The sequence below is a fragment of the Takifugu rubripes genome, chromosome 7, assembly GCF_901000725.2.
Source record: "Takifugu rubripes chromosome 7, fTakRub1.2, whole genome shotgun sequence".
Classification (NCBI taxonomy): domain Eukaryota; kingdom Metazoa; phylum Chordata; class Actinopteri; order Tetraodontiformes; family Tetraodontidae; genus Takifugu; species Takifugu rubripes.
Genome location: NC_042291.1, coordinates 7,524,529 through 7,550,330, shown reverse-complemented (window position 1 = coordinate 7,550,330; position 25,802 = coordinate 7,524,529). Strand labels below are relative to the sequence as shown.

At 46.3% G+C, this 25,802-nt stretch overlaps 1 protein-coding gene across 1 annotated transcript in view; it reads right to left on the bottom strand.

Moving 5' to 3' along the window:
- LOC101070282 (endoprotease bli-4-like) overlaps positions 1 to 24,738 on the bottom strand; it is a 34,343-nt gene extending 9,605 nt beyond the window's left edge. Inside the window, exons 1-7 of the mRNA XM_029838527.1 lie at positions 24,704 to 24,738; positions 24,448 to 24,561; positions 8,159 to 8,324; positions 8,057 to 8,088; positions 7,827 to 7,937; positions 7,091 to 7,184; positions 5,066 to 5,251 (exon numbers count right to left, since the gene is read on the bottom strand). Of these exons, the coding sequence (XP_029694387.1) occupies positions 5,066 to 5,251; positions 7,091 to 7,184; positions 7,827 to 7,937; positions 8,057 to 8,088; positions 8,159 to 8,324; positions 24,448 to 24,561; positions 24,704 to 24,738 (738 nt within the window). The remainder of the gene's footprint in view (positions 1 to 5,065; positions 5,252 to 7,090; positions 7,185 to 7,826; positions 7,938 to 8,056; positions 8,089 to 8,158; positions 8,325 to 24,447; positions 24,562 to 24,703) is intronic.
- Positions 24,739 to 25,802: the final 1,064 nt, after the last annotated feature.

Genomic DNA, 25,802 nt, shown 5'->3' with positions numbered 1-25,802 from the left:
CACACACACACACACACTCACACACATACAGTGTGTACACATGGGGGCTAGACAAGTACCGGTATATAGTGCATTCAGAGGTTAATGCCATCACAACACATGCATGTATGCATGCATGCAGACACACACAGACACACAAAGTCACACTGAGTCACACTCAATGTGCCCCAAAAAGTGTGCGAATAAACAAAAATAGGTATCCTTTGCCCACAGGGTGCCCTCGCCCCCGACCATCTGTGACTGGTGCCAGATACGCAGTGGGTGATATTTACATAGATACCCACTCAGTTACACATACACACACAAAGAAATACCCACAAAGGGCTGCACGGATCGCTTGATCTCCCAAAACTCATTAAAAATGCAGATATATGCAAATATATGCACCTCTAGAAATCCACCTTGGGCCAGAGTGAGCGAGAGTGTGTGTTTGTGTGTGAGCTGGCTGAAAGCACACAACACGTGCGCGCGTGAAAGATAGAGTTCGCTTCCACCGCAGCAACTCCGGAGGCTTTGACAGTATGTTTGACAAACTTGATGCTGTCTGCTAGTTTACGCTGTGACGGCACCTATGCTAATACAGTAGCGCGCAGAGATGCTTTTAACCTGCTAAGGGTGGTGAGAGAGCGAGGGAGCCAGCAAACTTTTGTGACATCACCCACAACAGTCTTTTATGTTGCACGGATGCCTGCTTGGTTCTGAAATAACGGAAACGCCGCACAAAGTTGCTCCCTGACTTATTATTAGCACCAGGATTTACAAGTTACCTGAGCTACAGAGCATGGGCTCAAGTTACTGAAATAACTCCTTGAATGACATTCATTCATTCATTTAAAGCCTTTATTACTACTTGAGTCGCGATCAGCAATATCTATAGGTGTGTGTGTGTATGTATGTATATATATATATATATATATATATATATAGATATATAGAGAGAGAGAGAGAGAGAGAGAGAGAGACAGAGAGAGAGAGAGACAGAGAGAGAGAGAGACAGAGACAGAGAGGTATCGTCTACAAGGTTTAGGGTTTACAGCTCGGCTGCCGAGCTGACCTGTTTGGGGATGTAGTCTACCAAACCAGCCATGTGGAATCGGAGACACACTTAGTGGTTATGGCAATAGTGCAGTATTTAACAACAACAATGAAAATGATCTCTTCTCAGAAATAGATGTTCAGATGCTCCCTTTGTGCACTGTATGGAAACAGACTGATATGCTCGGCTAGTTACTTAAAAATACACCTTCTTCATATATACACTGTGTGTGTGTGTGTACAGTATATGTATATATATATACCTACCTATATATGTGTGTGTGTATATAGTATATACACACACACTCACAAGTGTATTTGATATTTTCATGAGGCAGAACAGAGAATCCATAAGGTGACGGTGGCTGATGATGGGGGGTTTAGAGGAGGATGTTTTTCTGAAAGTAGAAGGAGAAACAACTGAGGACCTTTGCGATTCCAGCTGAAGAAAACTGGTTAGCGTTGCTAAATTCTACTGATCAAGCACTAGTTTGTCACCGGTGTTTCCTGTTGGGGCGGGGGAAGAGGAAGCGCAGCAGATATTAATGGTAAATATGTAATCTGGCAGACAGTAGGGATGGCTGCTCGTGTGTGTGCACCAGCGGTAGAGACAACATTGCTGCAGGCTAAATGGTGCCATTATATTCCTACAGGAAAACAAGGGTAGTCACAATCAGCTGCGGTGTCACGGTCCTCAGGGAATCAGAGACGTCTCTGCCACGTGCACACGCACGGACATATGCTGCACACACGCTGGGGGGAAATTGTTATTGTTACGGCAAATCTGCCTTTTTCCTCTAATAAGTTTTTATCTGGCAGTCTCACGGTCATTCTGTCTCTGTGCCAATCAGGACTAGATGTATTGGCCACGAGATCACCGACGGAAAAAAAGATTTAACAAGAAAACCATTGATTCTTCTTAAGGTTTCGAGAGTTTTCCTGCAGATTAGCTAAAGTAGCGATTTGCTTAATGTTCGACCAAATGGCCGAGACGCCCCCTAGTGACAGGCAGGAGTAAAGCACTAACCTCCACCTCCAGCATGATTTCAGCATCCCGACAAATGAGTATTAGCCAAATAGGCTTGTTGTCATTTCAGGCAGTTCTTAACAAGCTGGTGCATGCCCACGTGTCCTTTTGCACATCAATTTAGCTTTAATTAACTATTTGACACTACAGAAAACAGGTTGATGCGCCGCGGTTTACTGCTGAGCTTGGCTCATGATTTGGCAGGCAGCCACTTCTGGAGGAACGCTCCTGAGGAACGTGAGCGGACCACCACAGGACGGCAGGACGGCATTCCAGAGGCAGTGGCCTCGCCTTTACTTTTGAGAGGAAGCGCTAATCCGAACCGATTTGCGCGACACTGAAGTGTCCATCAGGGTCTGTAAAAGTGACGTTTGCGGATCATTTTGACACACTCGCGTCACGTCTGCGGCTCAAGGGCCCCGAAGGAAGCGACTGATTGAAGCTATAGACGCCGAAAGCTGGGAAACCGAGTTGTCTAATCAAATTTGCTGAAAGGCCACGCTGACGTTACAGCAGAGAGTCGCAGAGTTTCGATGGATTTATATTAATAATTACAGTGTTGAGGTGAGGATGTGAATCCCTGAAGGGGCTGATAAATATAGCCTTGGCGCTTTACGCTGCTGTCCACAGACAGAAAAGCTTTAAAGAGCCGAAGAGGAAATAGGCTGGAGAAAAAGTGCGGCGCTGGAGAGGGAAGAGGATAAAGAGCAAGGGCAGCGAGGGTGAAGACACCGTCTCCACAAGATGTGCTTATGAACTGTAACGATTTCCACAGATATCAATGATTATATATTATTGCTTTCAAATCATGCGGTTACTGGTGTCAGAGTGGTTCCAATCAATACCGCAAATTGCTGTTTGTCGGCACACTCCGTATTGAGCAGCGCTGCCTCTAATATTGCCTGATAAACAGCGAGAGGCGAGCCGGGACGCCGCAGATGGCAGCCGAGCCAGCACAGGAGCGAGGAGAGGATGCGCTCTCGTCTCCTTCACAGCTCTGGAAGGTCACCGCAGCCCGGAGCAATAAGACTCACTTCCTTTACACTTCAGCTCTGCTTTTATTGCAACCCTCTCTGACAATTGTCATCATTATGAATCGATACGGCGCCGCTCCCGAGGTTTCGGCAGAGTCCAGTTAAAGGCTACACTTCATCCCTTTAGATTCTGCAGCGTGGCTCCCCCTCCTCCCCTCTGCTGCGCGATGTTTAATCATCACAGTCTGGAGCGGCCGTCGAGACTTTTTGAACACGGTTCCGCGTCTCCATTTTCGAAATGTGTGTCACTTGTTTCTTTGTGTTCCTCCCGTGCGTCGACTTCAAGCGCCAGCGACGCTGCGCCTCATTTTCAGAGCTCCGCATCCGCCATGGCGCGTTTCCCTCCAATCTCCGTCAAGCCTGACAACTGGCGTGGAAAAAAGAAAAGAGAGCTAAATGTGCGCGCTGATTAGCAGCGTACTAAGGCATTCGCTGCTAAGTTGCGAGTGTTAATTTGTGTTGCGAGCTTCACGGTGACTCGTCTCGGCCCTCCAGTAATGAGCAGCGGCGTCGTTATGCGGCTCTGCTTCACGGTGTTTCCTCCCCGTCTCTGTGACACACTGGGCCTTGGTAATTGGTCACAGAGGGGACAGTAAATCTGCAGGAGGACGTGGGAGAGAAACGCAGACGGGGGAGACGGAGAAACGTGTTTGTGCGCGCACACGCGCGCGCGAGAGTGTGTGATGGCAGGGAAAGGTAGGTGATAGAGGACAGAGGGTGGGTGTCTTTCATCTTCACAGCTTTTTCTCTATAAACCTCCAAATGTTTACAAGGACTGATGCCTATTTGCACACACACGCCGACCCCCACCGCTCCCACCCACGTGTATATACAGTAAAGGACCCCGGCTCGCTACCGTCTGCGCGTATGGATTCTAATCAGATGTCGACAGTATTGTGCCTGTCAAACCTGGCCAAGGTTACTTAACCTTCCAGTCTTAATTTCCCTTCCATTTTAGCTGCTTCCTCCATATCAAACATCAGCACATCTATGACGGGGGGGTGGGGGGGTGGTGGTAATGGAGATTGCCATGCTTGGCTGAAACTTGGAGATGAAAGTGGAGAATGATTCACACTGCTGTGGCAAAGTGAACTGAACCAGGCTGAGCTGATCTGTGCTGGGCTATTTTTAAACCCCCGGAACCACGTGAAGCAGACAGAATTGCTTCTGTATTATGAGATATATGTAAAGGACTATATGGAAATCGGGAAATTTTAAATAAGATTATTGTTGGTAATTTATAGGGTAGTTGGATTAAGTTATCCAGCGAGCCAAAAGCCAAAAATGGTAATAAATTTGCCGAACGCTGGAGTCGATAATGGATTTAATACAATGATAAATTACACCAAAACTCCCTCCATGTGTTCCTCTTTAAGGTAATGTAATGAGGGAATACTTTAACTTCGCCTCTAGCTGACAACCAGTTCCAGGTTTGTCTCAAGGATATAAAAACTGGGATGACTTGCAGCTCCATGATCTTAAATTCTAATAAAACCAAACGGCACTTTCGAATCAGTTACTCCTGATGTCATTACTCTCCAGCACCAATTCTGCACGCATATTAAACCCGAAATCAGAAAAAACATGATCCATTTTCCCTTACACTAGAATCCCAGTCCTGGCGGTCAACATCACACACACACACACACACACACACACACACACACACACACACACACACACAATCCCCAATCAACTTAATGTGCATGTTTTTGTTTGGCTTTTGTTTGGTAGGAGGAACCTGGGGGACCAGAAGGAAACCCACGCAGGCTCGGAGAGAACATCCAACACACCTCGAGTCAGAATCGAACCCAAAACCTTCAACTGGGAGGTGGAAGCACCTGTGTGGCCGGCTCACATTTACTATCATTAAGACCAAATCTATTGCAGCTCCGCGTGTTTTGACGTGCTGTGTGTTCTCACGCTGCTGTTGCTGAACTAAACCGAGGGCTGAGTGCTCCACTCTCACCCAGAGGGTCCAGAGGCCTCGTGGCTGCTCCTCCCAGCAGTGAACCGTCATCAGCGTCCAGTTTTTCAGCCCGGCAGTGGAGGCATCGTTGGGCCGCGTGTCCAGCAGCACTGATACGGTGCCAGATGGAGACTCCAGGCTCACGGAGAGGTCGCCCCGGCACACGGCGCTGATGTCCACCCTCACCTGCGGAGGAATGAAAGAAGGAAACAAGGTGGGAGCGAAAAGATTGGAGGCATGGAGCCAGGAAGTGGGTGCACAGAGACAAATAAGCCATCCTCCAGGCCTTATCTTCAGCAACATATGAGACCCCTGGGCAGGGACCAAACAGCATTTTGCTGAATAGATTTCTTGCTTGAAATAGACAAGAAAACCACCTCGAGGCATCAGCTAGTAGCCCTTAGCATAAAGTACATTCTTCAAAATGAGAGGAACATGTAGCATTTCTGTATAAATTGGGCATTTTCTTATTTAGTCTATAAATATTAAAAAAAAGCTCAATAATTTCTGTTTTTTTGGGGGGGGGGTTCATTTGTTGCTAGGCAACAATGGCAAAACAGCAGTGGCTAGGCTTTAATAAACCGCAAAATGCTTGACACCTTAATTTTCAGCGCGTTAACATAAACAAGATGCTAACATGATTATGAATGACATTTAGAGAAGCAGGCATGGAGATGTTTTTTTCTTTTTAGAAAGGGTAATATCTTTTCCAGTCCTACCAGTCGCTCTACTTAGCATGCAAGACTTTAATTCATCCTCTTCATGAAGATGTTTTCAGACATCCAAACAATATCCTCTGCTGATGGACAAAGCAACGGCCACGTAAAGATGAAGACAAAGCAAAGTTCCGAGCAGATAATGACAGGAAAAATTAATTAATTAGATAAAATGCTACAGCGAATATTAGGTTCATGATTTAAATAAGCATCTCTAGCGTGAATATCCCCATCCCTCTTATTCCCATCCAGTAAACATCCTCCTTGTCCCTGTTCATCATAAGCAGCACATCTGGTGTGACAATGGCACGTCGCAGAAAGAGCCACCAAGCTGCAAAAAGACTGACAGCCTGCTCCTGTTTACAGCGCGTTACCACGGCAACACGTCCATCAATCACACCTCGCAGCGATGGCCTGACCCACGCTTTCTGCCAGGGAGCAGAGCCGCAAAGATGAAGCCTTTTCAATTTACATGCTGACACACTGCTGCTCCCGGTCTCTCTCTATACTACCCAAGTACACGCACGCGCGCGTGCACGCATGCAGATTAAGTCTCAGTGAACCTAAATGTGACACAGTCAAACATAAACACGGCCACACACTCCACATGAGCCAGTTCTCAAGAAATGTGGCCGTTTCCTGCAAATGACATGCACGCGTTACACACCACAGCATCCTGCATTTGATCATTTCGCCCGCATAAAACGCACAACGTGGAGGCATTTTCCTACCGAAACGCACGCGACACCTCAAGTTTGTGTTTTTGCTCACTTCCTCGGTCTCACAGCGCCGAGAGCGAGAGATAAATGAAAACAGTTTTGCTCTTTCAACGATTTACTGGTAGGAATCGAGATCTTTGCAACAATCTGGAAGCTTTTCTCCTCTTAGTTTAATAAGATCAATGAAACTCTCACATCTGTACATACAAAAGCCCGATTGACTCTAAATGGCGCTTTCCAGAGCAAATGACCTAACAAAGGCCCATTTCTTTGTCTGCTTTGTCTGCAGTGACAGAAGACACGTAAATGTCACCTGCATCTTTTATGTTGTATATATATATATATATATATATATATATATATATATATATATATATATATATATATATATATATACTGTATATGTGTGTGTGTAAATATATATTGTTTCCCTACAAATCTGGGAATTTCAACCCCTATGTTGTTATGATGATGCAAAAAAAAAAAAAAAAGGTCACAACTGAAGGTGTGTTAAAGCACTTTGTCCATGAAAGCAAAGCTAACTGCATTGTTCGTGTAATAAGCGTCTCATTTTCGAGCTGCAGCCTGACCTGAACGTGCTCCAGGGTGTTGATCTCATTACTCCTCCCATCACAGGCATCAGATTGAATTTTCAGAGTGACCACACCTCTTGGAGGAATGATTCTATCCAAGAGAACATAATGAAAGGCATCAGAGCGTTTTATATACATTAAGTCTGTTACTTAAGTGGATTTCTTTGGTATTGAGATGGAAAACTCGAGTCTATATTAGAAATACTGGAGGCAAAAAGAACCTGGAAGCTTACAGAGATACACTAAAGGAGGAATAAAGACTGCTCACGTGGGTCTGAACCATTCTTTCCTTTCAGATTTGTAAGTGAGGCTAAGCTAATCATGCTGAAAACTCGTTCTGGAGCGCCTTACTGGTCGTTCTTGTTGAGTTCCCCAACGATGCACTCCGACAGTGACGTATTAAGGAGGAGCTACAGAAGGTGAGGCAGAGAGAATGAAGCAGCAGACAGGAAAGTGCAGGCCTGAGCGGCTCAACAGTCAGAGAGGGGCGCGGAGGAGCGACAGAAGGAGGCCCTGGTCCCGGTCCAGCGGACACAGAGGAAAAACAGGACAGATCTGGGCATCAGTGAAAAGCCTGTCTGCTCTATATGCTAGATGATGAGGCTGTTAGCATGGCGGAGTTGTTAGCTAGCACCAACAGACATCATTCTAGACAGACCTGGCTGCGGCGTTGGCTTAATTTCTATTTCTCATTTAATCTCATTTCCATCTAAATGAATGTTTAGATTTTTACCTGATGGGATCGAGAGTGATTTCTTCAGTGCACTCCCTCTGTGGAGCGACTCTCTGGAAGCGTGCTGCCTGTTCAACCATCAGCCCTGCATCCAGCAATCCAAATCCAAACCTGAAAGGAGAAGGCCTCTGGTTAAGTGTTTGCATTCATCCTCTAGCATACTGTATAAGAACGACACGCTGGAGCACTCTGGAGATGAGAGTGTTGACACAGGTGCTCCCCGCTCTGACCTGGCTCTGCTGTTTGCAGCTCTTACGATTGCCTGGAGGATCGATTCTGATCAATATCGCTATCTGACGGCCTGTAATCAAGCCTCATTATTCATTCTTTACCACAATGGCCGACCCAGAAGTGACCCGGCTGCCTGACCACGGCGCGGCGTACCTCCCTCGCCTCCACTGGTCTATCCCCTCCGTGTGTGTCACCTGAATCGTCCGCTCTCGTCTCCCTTCTTCGGCCTCTCTTTTCCAGAACTCAGAACTCTCTGCTGTCACTTCACTGGTGGTGGAACAGAAATTCTCCTTCAGTCTCTCCTTAATTCCATCTTAACTCTTCCATTTTGCCACACTTGTCTCTATTTTAGGTCTCTCTTGTTAAAAATTAGTCTGCAGGCTACATGAGAAGGCCGTAACTACCTTCAAATTCCACCGTGTGGGGTGACAAAGAGCTAATTTCTGCCGTTATTACCGTGCAAACCTTATGCTGTTAATCTGCAATAAGTAAAATTCATTATCCAGATGACGGTTTCTCTCGGAGCAGCTGAGAAAGAGACAGAAGGAGACACGAGGTAGGAGGGAGCTGATCAATAACTCAATCTGCCGCCCTGCATGGGGCGCAATCTCCTCTGTCTCAGACCGTCAGCGCGTCTGAGGCGGAGCCGCAGCCCACACTGGCGTCGTCCTAACAGCACGCCACGCGATCAATGGACACAATCTAATCAGCCGCTATCACCACCAATGACTCTAAGCATGCAGGGCCTGCTGTAATAGCATTAGGCAGGAGGTTACGAGGGGTTGAGGGGCAGCGCTAAAGTTCAAGGTCACCTGGGTGACTGCTGGAAGAGCAGAATGCAGAAAAGATCAAAAGCTGCAGTTTATTCGGTGCTTCTCCGGAACGGTAAAATACTATGTGATGGGAAGCAAATTTGTTTGTGTTTGGTGATCAATGTGTGTTAGATGTTACAGAAAATTAACTAATTACGGGGAACGGCAGGAGCAAATACCTGATGTTAGAATTTCCTCTGAAGAAACGCAAAAGTTAACAGCTAAACTTTTCACTCTAGAACCTCAAATGTGAACCGTTTGTCACATGTTACAACAATCGGACCAAAACGGGACCAACTGGGTCTCCTTTACTCTGATACTTCTGCAATCCTGCAGAATTTGAGCTCAATCAGAATTTAGATGATGGGCTCGGTACCTTAACAAAAGAGGGACAAAGACATGATTGCTGAAGAGAAAGACACACGTCGACGCCTCCCCTGCTTCTGCAAAGTGGCTTCATTTAAACGAACAAGGGGGAGGATGGGCGCAGCCCCGGGCTGCTGTTTCTTGTTGTTTTTTTTATTATTTCTAACCATTCAAATGAAAACAGCGAACTGATAATGCGTCGCCATGAATTAAATTACTTCCTGACCTGCTCAGCATGATGTGCCTCTCTGCCCCAGCACATAACGTCCAAGCACAGACTCATCTTTTAAAAGACACCTCGTCCAGCAAGGGGACTATTTTCATAGACAGATGTCCCGCGTGTATAAATAAACTAAACTTAGTGACCATTACTTGTGCTTGTGTTGTTGTAGGAGCTTCCTCTCTGGAGAATTGAATACTTCAGTGCAAAGAAAACACAATAATTCATCGCTTTTGTGTCGCTCTTTAGCAGGAAATCGCTGATGATTAAAAGGCCTGCTACTATTAAAGAATAGTACCGGCTATAGATTAATCAAGGCTTCCTGGGAACATCAAAAAGGCCCTTAAGCTGTCTAATAGATCGAATGCTCATAACCATTACATGTAGTATGTGTTGTTAAACCATAATTTAAACACTTCTCGCTAATAATAATAATTAGGAGATATCCCAATACCACTTTAATCATCCTATAGAGCAGCTGCCACATTAGCAACTATTTCTCAAACAGAATTCTGTTCATCTGTCCATTATTCTGCAGCACAAAATGTTTCCTTGATGAGAATGTGATCAAAAAGAAACCGTCCAGATATCCTGAAAGTGTAGCCTTTCAGCTCTAGCTGCAGCCGGACGTTCAGTAATGTCTTAATTTGTCTGACTAAAAAGGCAGAGTATAAAAAAACAGCTATAACAATAGATCATCTTTTATATCCCGCGCTGGGGGGGCAAACTGACCCCCATAAAACGCAAACTGTTAGTGCCCCGGTCCTGACATCCTGTTCCTTTTTAGTGATTAAATATACCCTCCCCGCCCCGCACCCCTCGGCGAGAGGTATGCGGCTATTAAATCTTACAGCTCCTGCAGATCGATCGGACCTGCTCGGGCTCTCCGTCCATAAACCCGCGCAGACGTGTACCTGATAGAAAAAGCAGCGGGAAACGGGTTTAGCCACAATACGACGTGATGGAAAAGACAGACTTTATGTCTCCTGCGACGCCGACGCCGAGCAGGCCGGGGCCATTTTGAAAGGGCCATCGGCAGCGATGAGGGCAGAATCACTGCAGCGTTCAGGGAACTTTACTTTTTAGGGCACGGCAGAGACGCTGGGGACGAGAATGTGGTGATCCGGTCCGCTCAGACGCCACGGTCATCACGTTTTCAGACCCATCAACCCCCCCTCTTGTGGTCGAAGGGAGGCTGAGCCCAGCGACGTCCATATCCTGTCCACACAGCACGCCACATATTGGATTCTCAGCCCTGGCGCTTTCCCTGTGCACTTTCCCTCCTCGATGGCGAATGCCCTTGCGAGCCGTCCATTAGGACGAAGGCCACTCCCCCCCTTCCACCTCATCAACGGGGGCCTCTTTGTAACTGTCGAGGAACCCCTTTTCACTTTTTGTTCCGCCAGCCTTCCCAGGTCTTTTCTCGGTTGATATTCACGCCATCTGCCAGCGTCAGAGAAAGGTGCGCTCAGGCCCGATCAGCGTAGAGACCCGGCGACCGGGTCAGAACCGGGCGGGGTCGAGAGGTCCCCTTTGTGGCTTAGAAACACTTTAACACCAATACTGTGGTGCAACCAAAGGGGGCTTTTTTCTTGACTATCGGGGTGATAACTACTGCTCTCTCACCCCTGGTTTGGAATGGTACGTCCTGGTGAACTCACCCCCCCACACACACCAAACAGAAGTGGCTGTAAAGAATCACTCAAGCCGCACTAAGCAGCTGCCTGTGAGTTAGGTCATTTTCCCAGGAGCCGCAGAGTGGGCATTGGCAGGACCTCAAAAAGAGGGGAAACCATCTGTTCGCTGCCTGAAAAGGTTGGTGACACCTTCTGTGGTACCAACAACTTCTAATTAAGTGGCCAGGAATGCAGCGGCGGGCCCGAGCGCGTGATTGGCTGCTCTGCCTTCGTTATTGTGACGACGACACAATGGACCCCTGGTGGATTTTCTCGCACCTCTCCTGCCACATCTGGCAAAGGCCTACTAAAACAGGAAAAAATAAAAAACAGACGACTGCTGAATACAAAAGACACTTGGTGGGTTTTTTTTATCCATTTATTGTAGCAGTTAATTGAATGTTTATCAGGATCATAGCAAAGCGAATTAGCCCGCGGTCAATCCCATCTGGGTTCGCTTCAGTTATATCACGATGGCCTAATTTCATTAACATTAGGATTTAAACAAAATAACAAATAGACTGAGCATTCTTCTGATTTTCTCCGCTCTCGCGGCCAAATCTGCCGCTCGGAAATGTTACTAATTAGGCTTATTAAGTAATTAAGAAGAGGTCTTAATTATATCTGCGCCACTGGGACACGAATGGCTCTAACCACGAAACGCTGTGCAGAGTTGCGCGATTGTTTTATTTTTTAGGGAGGGGGGGGGCGGTGTGTGTTAATATTTCCGCCTGTGTTACATCAGTTTGTTTAAGTCGCAATCCAACGCAGTCACAGCCGACCTCACGGCCTGAAAAAGTCCCGTGATCCACCGAGTAAAGAGTTAAAAGTTTAATGAAATATATTGCAGGGGAGAAAATGAGGGCTTTGGCACAGGCGTGGGTTTAGTCTCGGGAGAACGGGCAGAGAACGGCCTCCTCTCTCTCCAGAGCCATCAGTCAGAGCGGCAGCCACCCGTCCCCTTCTCTTACACAAGGAGACTTCTGTGGAAGCCACAATGATCTATACTGCATGACCTCACTCTCGGTGTCCAACATATTTTGATTTGTGGCTGGAGTGTTATTCAAACACAAATTTAAAAGAGGATGAAATTCAGCAGAGAGCTTTTGTTGGACGCGCACCAAGGTACAGTCCTTTTAGATGTCTCTGTCCTTGTGGGGAGAGACAGAGAGGAGGAGGGGGGAGGGGGAGAAAGTGGGAAGGAAGAGCTGGCCTCCAAACTTGGCAGGAGAGCTCCTCCCGGGTCCCCGGTGCTTCTGTTTCACTGTGGATGAATCTGAAGCAGGTTCAAAGTTTTGATGTCACGGAGCAGAATTCTAACAAGGTACGTCTAATCAAAGGTGTGACACGCAGACCTCAGACATCCTGCTGTCCAAGTGTAGCATGAAAGGGAAATACTGTCGCCAAGGAGGCCACACCGGCAGACATTCACACACGAGCTGGTGCGAACTCTGCTTCAGGACCGTTGATAGTCCATTTAGGGTGAGAAAGACCAATTATCAATCAACGAAATTGAGAGAATAACGCACATTTCAAGCAATTTTACTGGTGAATTCAAGGCAATGACGGAATATAAACAAGTACATTTACTCCATGATTCACTTTGAATTGTTTTCTTTCTATTTCCCCATAAACCCCAACCAAACCTCACTTTTACTCAGCTTTATCCGTTGCATTACGGGCTGCAAACCTCTCTCATTCTGTTCAGAATCACATTTTTACTAATGCTCTTATCTACTGATATGCATCTGACCAACAGTGTCTGCCTGACTGACATCATTTCTGAACCTCTCATTAGGTTCCTGGTAAAAACGAGCTTTTACGGGATTCCTTGACGCACAGTGTAAAAAAATGCAGAGTACTGTGAAATCCGATTTTTTTTTTTAAATGCCTCGCGAAATATCAAAATCACTACTTGAATGGATACACATGAATTATGCATTAGTGGAGTTCTGGAAGAGCACGGGGTCCCTACACCCCCAAACCACCAACCCCCGCAACACCCGCACCCGTCTCGCAGCTCAGCAGGGTGGGGCGGGGTGTTGCGTGTCTGCCTGTGTGTTTGTGTCAGCGTGGGGAGCAGCTTTCGTGGAGGGGTGCACAGGCACCCCTCTGTTTGCCTGCTGCAGACCCCTGCTGGGAGACACGGCACCCCCTGCAGGAAGTGCGGCGCTCCGCTTCCCCCGTCCCTCAAGGCGAGTCGTGTATGTCACACATAAACACACACACACACACACAGCCAGGCTCATCCGGCCCATTGTAGTTCCTGACCCATCAATCAAACGCGTGTATAAACACACGTGCTCGCGGCTGACATCAATAATTTACATCTGAACAATTACATCAGATATTTTAAACAAAACAACAAAGATGAGGTCACGGGGAGATGAAGAACAACCAAATACTCAAGCACTAAATTACAATTGCTCTAGTAATAATACTTTACATCAACTATACATTCATACATAGGTTTATATGGCTTGTAGTAGAATAATATAATATATGGACGGTTAATTTTAATTTCAGTCCGTCCTATACACCGATGCGTTTCATTTAAATATGTTGCTACTGCATTTATGTACATTACTGTTCAATGAATGCAAAATGTGACTATCTCTCCTACCCCGGCCCCATTATGGCTTAATAACCAATTAAGATTCTGGACATATTCTCACCCACAAAAGCTCAATTAGCCAACACTTACTTATTACTTACATATAGATCAACTCTCCTTACAAAGGGGGCATTAGCATATAGCATAGCTTCTCTAGTATGAAGTGATGGCAGGGTTGTAGTCCGCTGTAATTTCCCCACGCACACACTCAGACACACGCCCGTGCCGTCTCTTCTAAAACACATGTATAAGGACCACAGACTCAGTTACAGAGTAATTGGCTCAGCAATGAAAAAAACAGGAGGTCTGGATAATTAATTAATCTATCTGGCTGAGGCAGAGACACAGGACCAGTTTTACAACCTCACCAGAGACGGAGAGAGAGAGAGAGAGAGAGAGAGAGAGTGAGGGGGGGTGAAGAGGGGGAAGAGAGAGATCTATGCTCTTGCAAGAAAAGGAAATATACTCACTTTTCACACACATGCAAAACAACAATCCACACTTTTTTTTCACAGAAAAACAGATAGAGCAAACTGCGCGCTGAACGCACTCGTCTATGGTTCTTAAAAACTGTCAGAGCTGTGAAATTGTTAACTCGCAGCATGTTTTTTGGAATAAAAGGAGAGGGAAAAGAGATTATGCTGTAAAAGAAGATGGAATTTTGGATTCACCGGAGACAGCACGTGACGACGACTGTCCAGACCATACGGAGCAGGACCACGTTCCCTCACCTGGCCCGAAACTACTTTGGGAAGTCAGCGTCCACTCCTTTGTTTTGATAGCCAGAACCAGAGTTAATATTTGGTTCCTGGCATCCAGCGGTGCTTGGTCAGGGTGTTAGGTACCAGTACGGAGAAGAATCCGAGCCCCGACCTCAGGCTTTCATCAACAGCAACATAACACGGCCGGACATGTTGCTCATTATCACAGACGAAAGATTGGATTCAGAGCAGACATTTAATTGGAACAGGCTGTGCATGTGCATTGTGAGATTTAATTGAGAAGATTTTCCCCTAAAGCCTTCTGCATCATGCAAATACTGATAAAAGGGACCAAGTGGTGACCTTTAGAAAGAAAAAAATGTTTCCGAGAACATCTCCTGCTTTAGAGCAGGTGTCAAAACACACTTCTTATCTGCAAAAATCCCTGCAGAGCAGAGGAAGGTAAGAGACGAGTGCAACTCCTCCACAATCCCAAACAGTTTGTCTGTCAGATTCAGGGACGGATCTGGAACTTGAGAGTGTTTTCCTGCCTTTTTTTCCCCCACTGCGAGTCTGTGGTAATAGTTGTCAGATCTAACAACAGGAAGAGAGAAGACAACACACACACGCGCGCGCGCGTGCACCTCGACTGAGGAGGGAGGTGGCAGGTACTTCACGTTGTCTATGTTAATAGAACAGCAGATGGAACTGGCAACACACATGTGCACCGACCCACTTGTTCATAAAAAAAATAAATAAAAAGACAATGACAAAAACAAGCAGGAGCAAGCTGCTTTTACCACATGGTGATGAAATATCACGTCTGAAAATAAACACACAGCCATGAACTTAACAAAATCCGAGTTTGACTGTCTCCTGTCAACGTGTTAAAAAGTGCAGCTCGGCTATAAATGGCGCCCGCCTCATAAAAACGGAAGATGTGTCGGCTGTTTGTCCTGGAAGGCTGTCTGTGACCCGTCTCTGCAAGGGGGGGGGGGGGGGGGGGGGGGGGGGGGGGGGGGGGGGGGGGGGGGTGGGGGGTTCTGTGAGCGATGGCACCGCTACCGGCCCTCGTCGTCTCAAAGATAAATAGTTTTTAGTCATCCTCTACCCAACAGACAGACAGACAGGCAGGCCTAAGTACCTGGGAGGGTGGCAAAGGGGCACTTTAAAATCTCCAGTGATGAGGAGTGCTGCCATGAAGGAAGAACGTCAAGCTGCCCCGAGCTCCCTCCAATCCCCTCGAGTCCCCGCCTGCCATTTTGGCGACGTCTCAAGGCGCTATTCCGGCTCTATCTCATGTCACTGTTCTGGCTGTCGTTCAATCCTCGTGTTGGCTCCCGTTCAGCCCCCATTCTGGCTCTGGTTCAAGCTCCACTGTGGCTGTGTTTTGGGGTGGGTTTCATTGTGGCTGCGTTTCAGCAAAGTCCCCCCCCCACCCCCCCTACTTTTCAGTTCATTCAGGCACCCCAGGTAGCTGGCCTCCTGCCCGGCACGCCGATCAGTGGGAGATCCAGGCTGAGGCCTTTTGTTTGGGGTGGCATTTGCCTTTGTTTTCCCATCTCGCCTGTAATCTAAACACCCAAAACATCTCATGCTTGACAAATCGGCCCCGAGACAAGGGAGCAGCGGAAGACAAACGGCTGGAAGCGGTTCAACCCCATGCAGGACTGATGGTGTCCGACTGGGCCTGACCTCCCAAAGGTTAAAGACACGTTCACTTACAAAGCAATCAATTACCCAGACTGTGAGGGCGCTTTTAACCAACCTCCCCTCCTGCCTCACACAGCCGGCATTATTGATGAGGGTCCCGGTGTACAGCAGCACACACAACCTGGAGTGTGCTTTACATTTCACAATTGAACTAAATCTCAGATCTGTTGTGTTTCTGCCTAACTGACCCTTCCCTCCCCCTCCTCTCCTCTCCTAAGCTCCTTCCTGCCTCCCTTCCTCTTTTTCCGCAGGTCGCTGTGGCGGGTTTATTCTGGTAGCCGAGGCTCCGCGGGCCCCGGCAGGCCCCTCAGCTGTTCCACTGGGTTTGTAATTACCATTTCATTAAGAATGACAGTTTCGGGGGTTGAAGCACCATTTCATCCGGGTCTCGTGGGGAAGACGCTTGCCAAATTTCCAGCGTGAGTGGCAATTATCTCCCTCTGTCTGCAATTCACCATTTTGTACTTAGTAGCTTGACAACGGCGAGGAATGTTTTGTTGGAGTAATAACACGTATGGGATATTTACACTGTAGCCCACTCGGGCTCCGCCATGAGAACAGAGTGACATGAGCTATCAGAGGAGATGAAGCACGACAGAGACGAGCGCTGCCATAATTCTCTCTGTAGGAGTTTTCGTTTAGTTCCCGTGATGCGGCAGAAAAACTGGACGGTCCGCTGCCGCAGGACTAGTTTCAATTTAGGGCTGAAGTCTTGTGCTGAGAATTTGGTTTAAAGAATCAGAACATTCTGAATCTCCTTTCATTGCTGCTTTTGGTTACTAGGCAGACGTTTCAGTGCCAAAGTGATCCAAAGCACCTCGTGATGTCATCAGTGTGCCAAACGATGAGCGCAGCTGGAAGAATTCAAACCACTTCACTTTCAAATCTGACATACGCAGCCTTAGTTCTCTTTGAATGTCACCATCTTCATAATTGCTTCCCTGGTGTCTTAATGTATAGTTTCAACACCTGTTAATATTCATCAGCACGCTAGGAACGTGAAGGCATATGTTTAAAGGTATTTGTTTTCAAGTTTCCTACTGCGATTAAATGGTTTTTAAAAAGTGAAAGAAGATAAAAGGTTGCAAAAGTTTTATGAAGGTTGCTAAAATCTTTAAAAATGACAGTTTGGGTAATCTGTCATCCAGCAATCACTGGGCCGGAGGTGTAGGAGCTGAAAAAGGCTGACAGTAATTGAACAATTAGTCATTTATTTTAAAAAGGAAATTGAACGGACGCAGTTAAACAATATACTGAATTTTCCATTCACAGTAAATTCAGAATTGAACTGCTCATTATTTATGCAGAGTTGCTCCAATTAAAGCTGCAAGGGTGCAGTTTTCCATCTCTGTCATCAGTGATACTTTATCCAACTGATTTCCAACTGCTGTTTTACCATCTCAGCCCCAGAGATGTGGACTTGAAAACTGTGAATGATTAACACTTTTTATTTAATTTAGAAGTGCAGTCAAGGTGCTGCCAAAGTATCTGTCAAGTCCCCTGGAAAGCGGAGCAAAAATAAGCCTAAATGTTTTCATTTTTAAAAGTTTCTTCATTTCGACTCTGAAAAAGAAAATGTCGCAGTCTAGTTAATAATGAACATTTGCAGATACACAACGAACAAGCAGATCAAAACTGCACTTTGGTGCAAAACAGAACCGAGTCATAAAAACCAAAGACCCTGTGCTGGATTATTAGCTTGTCTGTTTAGTGTGAAAATCTATTCTCTGATGTCTTCGCTTCCTTAATCAATAAAAGAGGTATCAATGTAAAAACCGGGCCGTTTCACCCACGTGTGTTCCTGGATAATAGAAACATGGTAAAAACACGACATCATCAGCTACTTATTTGGCATTTGAGGGGGGGGGTCTGTCAGGAAGTGCACAGCTAATGTGCGCTAGTCCCTTAAGCGTGTGCATGTCTGTCCGTGCATCTACTCCTCCCTCTGCAGAACAAAAAAAAAGGCAGGCGTCCGCTGTGTTGAGTTACAGTGACGTGACTCACGAGGAGTGATGGCTGCAGCTCTGTTAATTGCATGTCTGTGCTGAATGATGGGATAGTTAATTCCTACACATTCTGCCCCATTGCTTTCCAGTGCGGTGGAGGCCTGGAGAGGCTGCTGAGGCTCGCTGGGGCCATATGGAGAAGTGGGCGGAGCCTCCACCGCTGCGCCACGCTGGCTGTTGGCGACAGGATGCGAAGCAGCATGGCAACGACATCAGGGTTTGTTTCCTGTCACATTTAAAGATGAATCATTATTGACTGGAAACAGGAGTGAAACCAGTTCAAGGCCCGCCTTACTTTTTCAATAATGGGATCGAGGCCGTTTCTCCCGAGACAGTAAAGTTAAACTGCTACTTATGTAGTATGAATGTATGGATGGATGGATAGAGGGAGCAATGACATGCATTAAAATGTGTAATACATTTTAAGGAATAAGAAAGGGCCCCTGAAAGACTCAGCTGAATTATGGCCCCTCAGCAACTGTACATTATCATTACAAATCAAAGATGGCGTCACTATCGGCCTGGCTCTTTAGCTAATGCTAGCACGCATAATGAACAATGATACACTCTCTCCCCTGACTGCAGCCTTAAAATATTGTGGATCTTAATCTTTCCACATTATTCTCATTTTTTGTTGCAATTTATCTGCAGGTTTTTAGCATGTGGGGCCCTTTTCCGCTTCTCCCTTTCGCTACATGGATTTCCCGGCCTAAAATGTGGCGCGTCCCGCAAAAACCAGACAGCTCAGATACAGGCGGTACAGTGCACATCTCCATTCTCTTGTCCAGCCCTGCATCCGTCCTCTCCTTTTCCCTGAGCTGTGTTTGTGTTTCTAGGGGGAGCCGGCTGACCCCTGACCCTGAGCTAATGAGAGCGATAACGAGGATTAAAAGGGGGTGACTGCAAGGTGTCTGAGTGTGGGGTTTAAACAATTACACTGTGCCGCCAACATGCTTTTCTTCATGACTCAGGAAATTACAGTCCCCCCCCCACCACCACCACCACCACCACTACCACACACACGTTCAGCCAGCACACAAAAGAAGGGCTTATGGAAAATAATAAATTATCTCAGGGCCATGTTAACTTGGATGTAAATCGCCAGGCAATTATGTTTTAATAGCCCTTTAAGAGAATGAGTAATTGGGTCGACACTGCTGGGGTTGATCAGGCTCACCCGTCTCTTTCCCCCCTGTGCCCACTAGACGGGAGCTCCGAGTCTGGGTGCTGGTCAGCGTGCTCAGCGGCAGGACGATTGTCACTTCTTTTTAAAGTGCGCGACGGTGATACCAGAAGCTAAAATAATATGTTAATTGTGGACGAGTAGAAGCGATTTTTCATTAATTGAACTGGTCATTACAGCCATTTTTGTGAAAATGGATGTTAAACATCCAGTTTTATCAGATTTGGTGATAAATGCGTTTGGTTTTTCTTGTCACCCCCCCTGAGAGTCAGCGTTTCATCAAGAAGGAGCCAAGGGTAGCTGCTGGACGGTCTGATAACATCAATAGAAATCTTGGCAACACAACACATACTTTGACATAACTTGACATTTATCTCCAATTTATTCTCACTATGCTGTTTTTCCCTTCATAAAAAAAAGAGACGTCTTGGCTCAATCTTGCAAACTACGCCTTTAACGTCTAAGATGATCCAAGTAGCCCATTTGAGTGTTTTACTTTGACTTGGAGAAGAGAAAATCTGACAATTGTGGGAAAAAAAACCTTGCAAAAACTGTCTGTTCAAATGTGTGTGATGATCTGAATGGTGATGGACTCCGCCACGCAGGGGTGTGGTGGGAGGATTGATGGGAAGGGATCGCAAACAGGCCAAACCTGGTGAGTCATGAACCTCCAAATGGAACGGCAACAACACAAACAGCAGGGGGAGGATGAGAGGAAGAAGGAGGAGAGCACAATGAACGCAGAAACGGTGGTGATGAAAAGCTTAAACCCAGTCTGACACAGTTCAGGCGAATAATCAAAATCCTCCGCGAGACGCTTGGACCTCAACGCGGTGAGCAACCAAATGGAGGGATAAACCTATATTTATCTCCTCTCGCTTTCATCTCCAGGGAAGACAAACGGGGTAAGGAACTGATCAGATGAGCATCTGTTAGACTTGGCAACAGTCGCAACTCTGCAGAGACGGCTTTTAAAAGCCATTTTTCAATCTCATCTCCATTACTGTCAATGCTATACAGCCACTTAAAGGACTTATCTACAGTAGAGAAAGAAGAACGGAGAGTATGCAAATCCTGGCTATTGCAGCTCAGTTCGTCGCCCTGTTAGTGTTTCCCTTAAGATGAAGATTCTCTCCTTCCCGCAGCAACAATTAGTGCTTGACAAAGACTATTGTGCAGTTAGTATATGCAGAAGTAACCTTTTCTTGCTTTAAAAAAACAAAAAACAACAACAAACCCAGAGCTGTCAAAGTTACACTCATATGCATTAAATGAGGAAGTGGAGATCCCAAATATGGAATTCAGGATGAGGCAGTAAAAATATTTATCATAACCCACAATATGATCCTGCATCTGTGTTTGAAGTAGATGGATTTAGCATATGGCTCCAGCATTAGCTCTGCTAGCAGGTTTCAGACCCGAGCAGGAACGCTGCTCCTCTGAGACCTACAGGATTACACAGTGGATGTGTAAAAATAGGGATAATCTGCTCAAAAGTGCAGATGTTACAGGGAGGATCGGGAACACACAACCGCCTTGGAAAGACTAAGTGTATCCAACAGACGGGACCACCACAGAACCTCTCACAGAATCTTCTCTATTGTGCTCCGTGGAACCCGCACTGATAAATGGCCGTGCGCCCTTCTCTCTCTGCCTCCCATCCCTGCAGTAGCTCCCGCATTCGTATCGGAGCGGCTCTGTCACCCACGTCGCCGGGGGGAGGGGGTGGGGGGGGGGGGCAGGAGAGTGTGGCGTTTTCAGCGGATCAAAAATTTACGAGCAATTAAAAGTTGGGCGACGCCAGACATCCATCAGCCCGGGTGTGTGTGTGTGTGTGTGTGTGTGTGAGGGGGGTCACGGTAAACCACAGACTATATACTTTTATATCTGTTTTCCCTTTAAAGTGGGGAGTTTATGACAAAATGATGTTTCCCCGTTTCTGGTCTCCCATGAAACACCCGCAGTGAGGTCAGCACGCCTTAAAAGTGCGTTCTCTGTTTACAAGGAGACGTTTCTGACGTGTTTAAATCCACAAACAGAATAATGACCAAAAAAAACCACCTGCTCTTCATTACAGAAGGACGACTGACCTAATTACTTTGTTGTTTATTGCAGCAGAGCTCTGATTTATTTCCTTATGCTGATGTAATTTCAACTCTTCCTCTTCCACAACGGCTGCAAAAGTAACACACACTCACACCCACACACACACACTCACACACACACACACGTGAACAATGATCCATTGCGACACACCTAATACACAAAAAAGCACACAACCCCCCATACATCAACGGAGTCGCTCTTTCACTTTCCCCGGCTCCTCGTGACAGGCCCGGGCTCATTTGCATCCTTAATTGTGTTGTAATGTACTTTTAATTTGAAGATGGAGGCGATTAATTATTTTGATATGCAACAAAATGTGGCAAATGTAAACATTCTAATGGTTCTCTGTGAACGGAGCATCATTTTTCACATGAGGGATCCAATCTTATCTAATTTTTTTAATACCACAATGCTTTTTTTTTTTTTTTTTGCTCTTTTAGAATAAAAATCTTGGCGCCCACACGGGTCTCGGCCGTCCTCGCCACTAACAGCAGAAATCCCAACGACAGAACTGCTGATTTTTCCCTCCTTTGCTCCGGTGAACATATGATCAATTGGTGTCAGCGTTGCAGGAAGAAGGGGTGGGGGGGGGGGTGTTGGAGCCCTGAAAGAGAAGAAAGAAACTGACACTTTCACTCCCTCAACCTGATAAACCCCACAGTGAGGAAGAGGGTGGATGTATCCTTCTCCCTCCTTCACTCATCCCCATCACCTTTTCTCCCCCCATTCTCTTCCTCTTCACATACGCGCAGACATTTCTAGTCCCCCCCCCCATCTCTGTCACTTTCCCCTTGATTCTCCCGAGGGTGCAGGAAGCGTCGCTGACATCACAGCCGGTGTGGCAACAGCCTATAAATTATGACTGACAAGTCTTTGGGCCAATAAAAGCGCTGCCATATTTCATGCACAGTAAATCTGATTGCAGATTGCTCCGGCGTGTGGCGGCTGACATGTTTATTGTCATCATGGCAGCGGGTAGGGAGTGGTGGTCGCTCCCCAACATTAAGAGTTTCTAAAGCTCCCAGCGTGTATGGGGGTCAGACAGATGGGAACTCTGGGAAGCGTGAGCCCCTCCCAATCACCCCCATACCCCAAAATATACAAACCCACAACGGCACGCATCACCGGCAGGTCGTCTATAGGGAGGCAGCTACTTTGCGTCCAGCTTCGAAGAAGCCACATGGCAGCTTCTTTCACCATAACCATCTGTCCTTAATCTGACTTTCTGAGGTTACACTGCAGCCAGCTGCAGCCATTTTTGCTCATTTGAAGCAGAAGTGCAACAAGGATTTTGACATTTGAATGCAACAGGAAATTGAAAAAAAACCCCATTCCTGATTGCAAACAATAGGCCGAATAGTGCGGAAAACTGTTTTATTCTGTTTGATTTTGGGCTTAAGAAGCCCCTTCAATCAACACTTCAAGTGGGCCAGCTCATTTCTACAAAGGGATTATTTACACTGGCCTTCCACAGGAAAAATTCCAAACTTTTAAGTGGATATCCTGAAACTTATCAATTAATTAATCAGGAACTATCCCCAGCCAAAGATGGAGCTGCTCCATCACCAGGAATGACTCCGTAGCAGCAAAGTTTTGTTCAAATTTTACTTTGAGCAATCTATTCAAGACATTATTGTCCGGCATAAAGGAATGAAATCCCTGTTTTGTGCCCTCTGACAACCCTCCTAATCTCCCGCTTCCTGCTATACCCCATCAATATTCCACATTAACTTCAATTTTCTTAAACATCCTCTATTCAGATATCACATCTGATCTTTAATGTATTGTAACATTCTCATTGATGGTAAATGACCCTGTACTCATTGCGCTGTCTCGTCCATCCGTCTTCACCCATGCAAAAACCCATTCTTCATAATTAGCCGGCAGTGTGATCGTGGCAATATGACTCCTCTGCCACGGCCCTAAATGGACAGATTTCAACAGGCACCCGCTGGTGTGATCGGCATCATTATATTTTAATTAATCCATTCTACTCACAGCAACACAGTAATTACACTCTATTTTATCACATGGGCATGCTGTGAAATAAGGGACAGAGGGGGATAGGGCGGCGAGGAGGGGACGAATCGGAAAAGAAGAAGGAGAAAGGAAGGACAAGGGGAGGCCAAACACAAAGAAAGGAGGAGAAGATGTGGGGGTAAGAGCCGTGATGAGGAGAGGAAATCTTCGGGTGATTGAGAAAGAGCGGCAGAGGGAAAACATCACAACGCTGTGACTGATTACCGATATGTCATCGCCAGGCTGACACTGTAAAAGCATTGTAAAGCATTTATAGGATGTCTGGAGGAGCACATGGCTCACTCTCTCCATTTCCTGCAGCCGCTGTAAATCAGAGCAGGTACGGACACCCTGACACGCCGTGGGTGTGATAATAACATTAGAGGATTACAATGACACTCCTCTCTGGACAAGATCACCTGTCTCCGCTGCCATAAAACAGCTGCTTTGTGTGTGTCTCTGCATGCAAGCGCATGTGCGCGTGCGTGTACGTTTGGGGCCTGATGCTTCTTGCACATGTGATCGATTAGTAGATGATCAAAATGCAAAAAAGGTGCATTTACGTTAAACACAAATGAATCTTATACATGCACACACACACACAACCTCTCAAACTGTGATTAAACAGTTGTGACGCTTCAGCTTTTTCAGGAACCCACCTACAAAACTCGGTTTACAAGAGCCCATTACTCCATAAGCTACTGTATCTGCAGAAATGATAGATGTTCATTAAAGCTTTTAGTGCCCGTTTGGACACAAGAAATTCCAATGTGTGCAGACTGACAGAATGGCTGTTTAGCTTAGCAACAAGGCTGGAACGTGATAGTCGGGCCTTCTCAGCAGGGAGCAGCACATTTCTGAGGGCACAAACATACCCTTAAAGAGAGAACTAGTTGTGTTTATCGCCTGCACTTTGGTCGCCCGTGAGGATTAAACGTACACAACAGCAAGCGGAGCGTGCTCGTGGACGGTACCTGTGGTGAACGTGGTATCCCGCGGCGTTGATGTACCACCCGGGCTCCATGGCGTTGGGGATCTTTGCCGTCCTGGCGATCAGATACTGAACATCTCTCCATGTCAGCTCAGGACTGGGGCAAGACACATGAAACAGAATAACATCAAACGCGCCATTCCTTCAGTCCGTGTTCTACACAGAGCCAAACCACAGAGGAAACACTTCAACTCCGTGTGATACTCTAAAAAGAACCCTGCAGGGAGCTCACCGCGGACTGGATGACTGTTTTACGGAGCAAGCAGCCCTCCATCAGGCACACATGTAACTCTCCCCCAAATGCTAGGTTTTGTTAAATGGTAAAACCTCCGTGATGTGATGAAGACTTCGCAATAGCACCTTTAAGAAAGCTTATGTTTTACTAATGGTGTCACTAAAATACTGTGGAACCAGCAAGGAATATTTTAAGGAAAGCGCCTAGAGAGGCGAAAGTAGAAAAGACTTCTTTTTTTAATCCCAGACAGGGGAATTCTAATAGAGCGCACTCAAGTGTCTGTCAAGCAATATACTAATGGAATCCAATTAAGACCTTTAAACTGCGCCGAGCTGGAGGATATTAGCTCAGTTTTCTATAACAAAAGACCAAAGGGTCGTCAACGAGGGCTTTTTGAGGAAATAAAAGCATGAAGGAAATTGGGTTTTTTCTACTTTATCCACTCATTATTGTTCCTTAAGAAAATGTGGTGAATGGAGTATGAGAAAATGGCTTGGCCACCCATTCAGAACTGTATTTCTCCTTTCTGAGCGGGAATACCTTTGCTGTATAACATCTGTACACGTACAGTCATTTCAGCAGCACAGAGGAGCAGGCGAAAGGTAATTAAAGGTGTGCAAGACAGTCAGTCTTCATTTCCCTCACCATTAATGACATAACTGCAGAATCTATCATGCACGCCCAAGCCTCAACGTTGGGGTAGAGCTTCGTAATTTCACGGAATGACAGATGTCTGCAACAACGGCAAAAAAAAAAAAAGGCACGGAGGAAATTCCTTTGAAGTAAATAAAATCACAAGTAGCCTCTTCATTATGTGCCGGCGAGTGTTAGAGATCTCGGGAAATATCAGGCGCCGATACAAACAGATGTACCGGATTCCGTTCACGTATGGGATAAAAAAGAAGCAGAACAAAAGCGGGCAGAGAAGCTTTCATTAACGGCATAAAACAAAACCCCGGCAAGCAGCAGAGAGCGGGCGGCTAACACAACATGATGGGAAAATACCAGTAACACTAATAATAGCCAAGATAGAAAGAAACAAAACACAACGCACAAACAATTATTTTAAGCTTTGATTTCAAAGGGAGGAGGTGTGTGTGTGT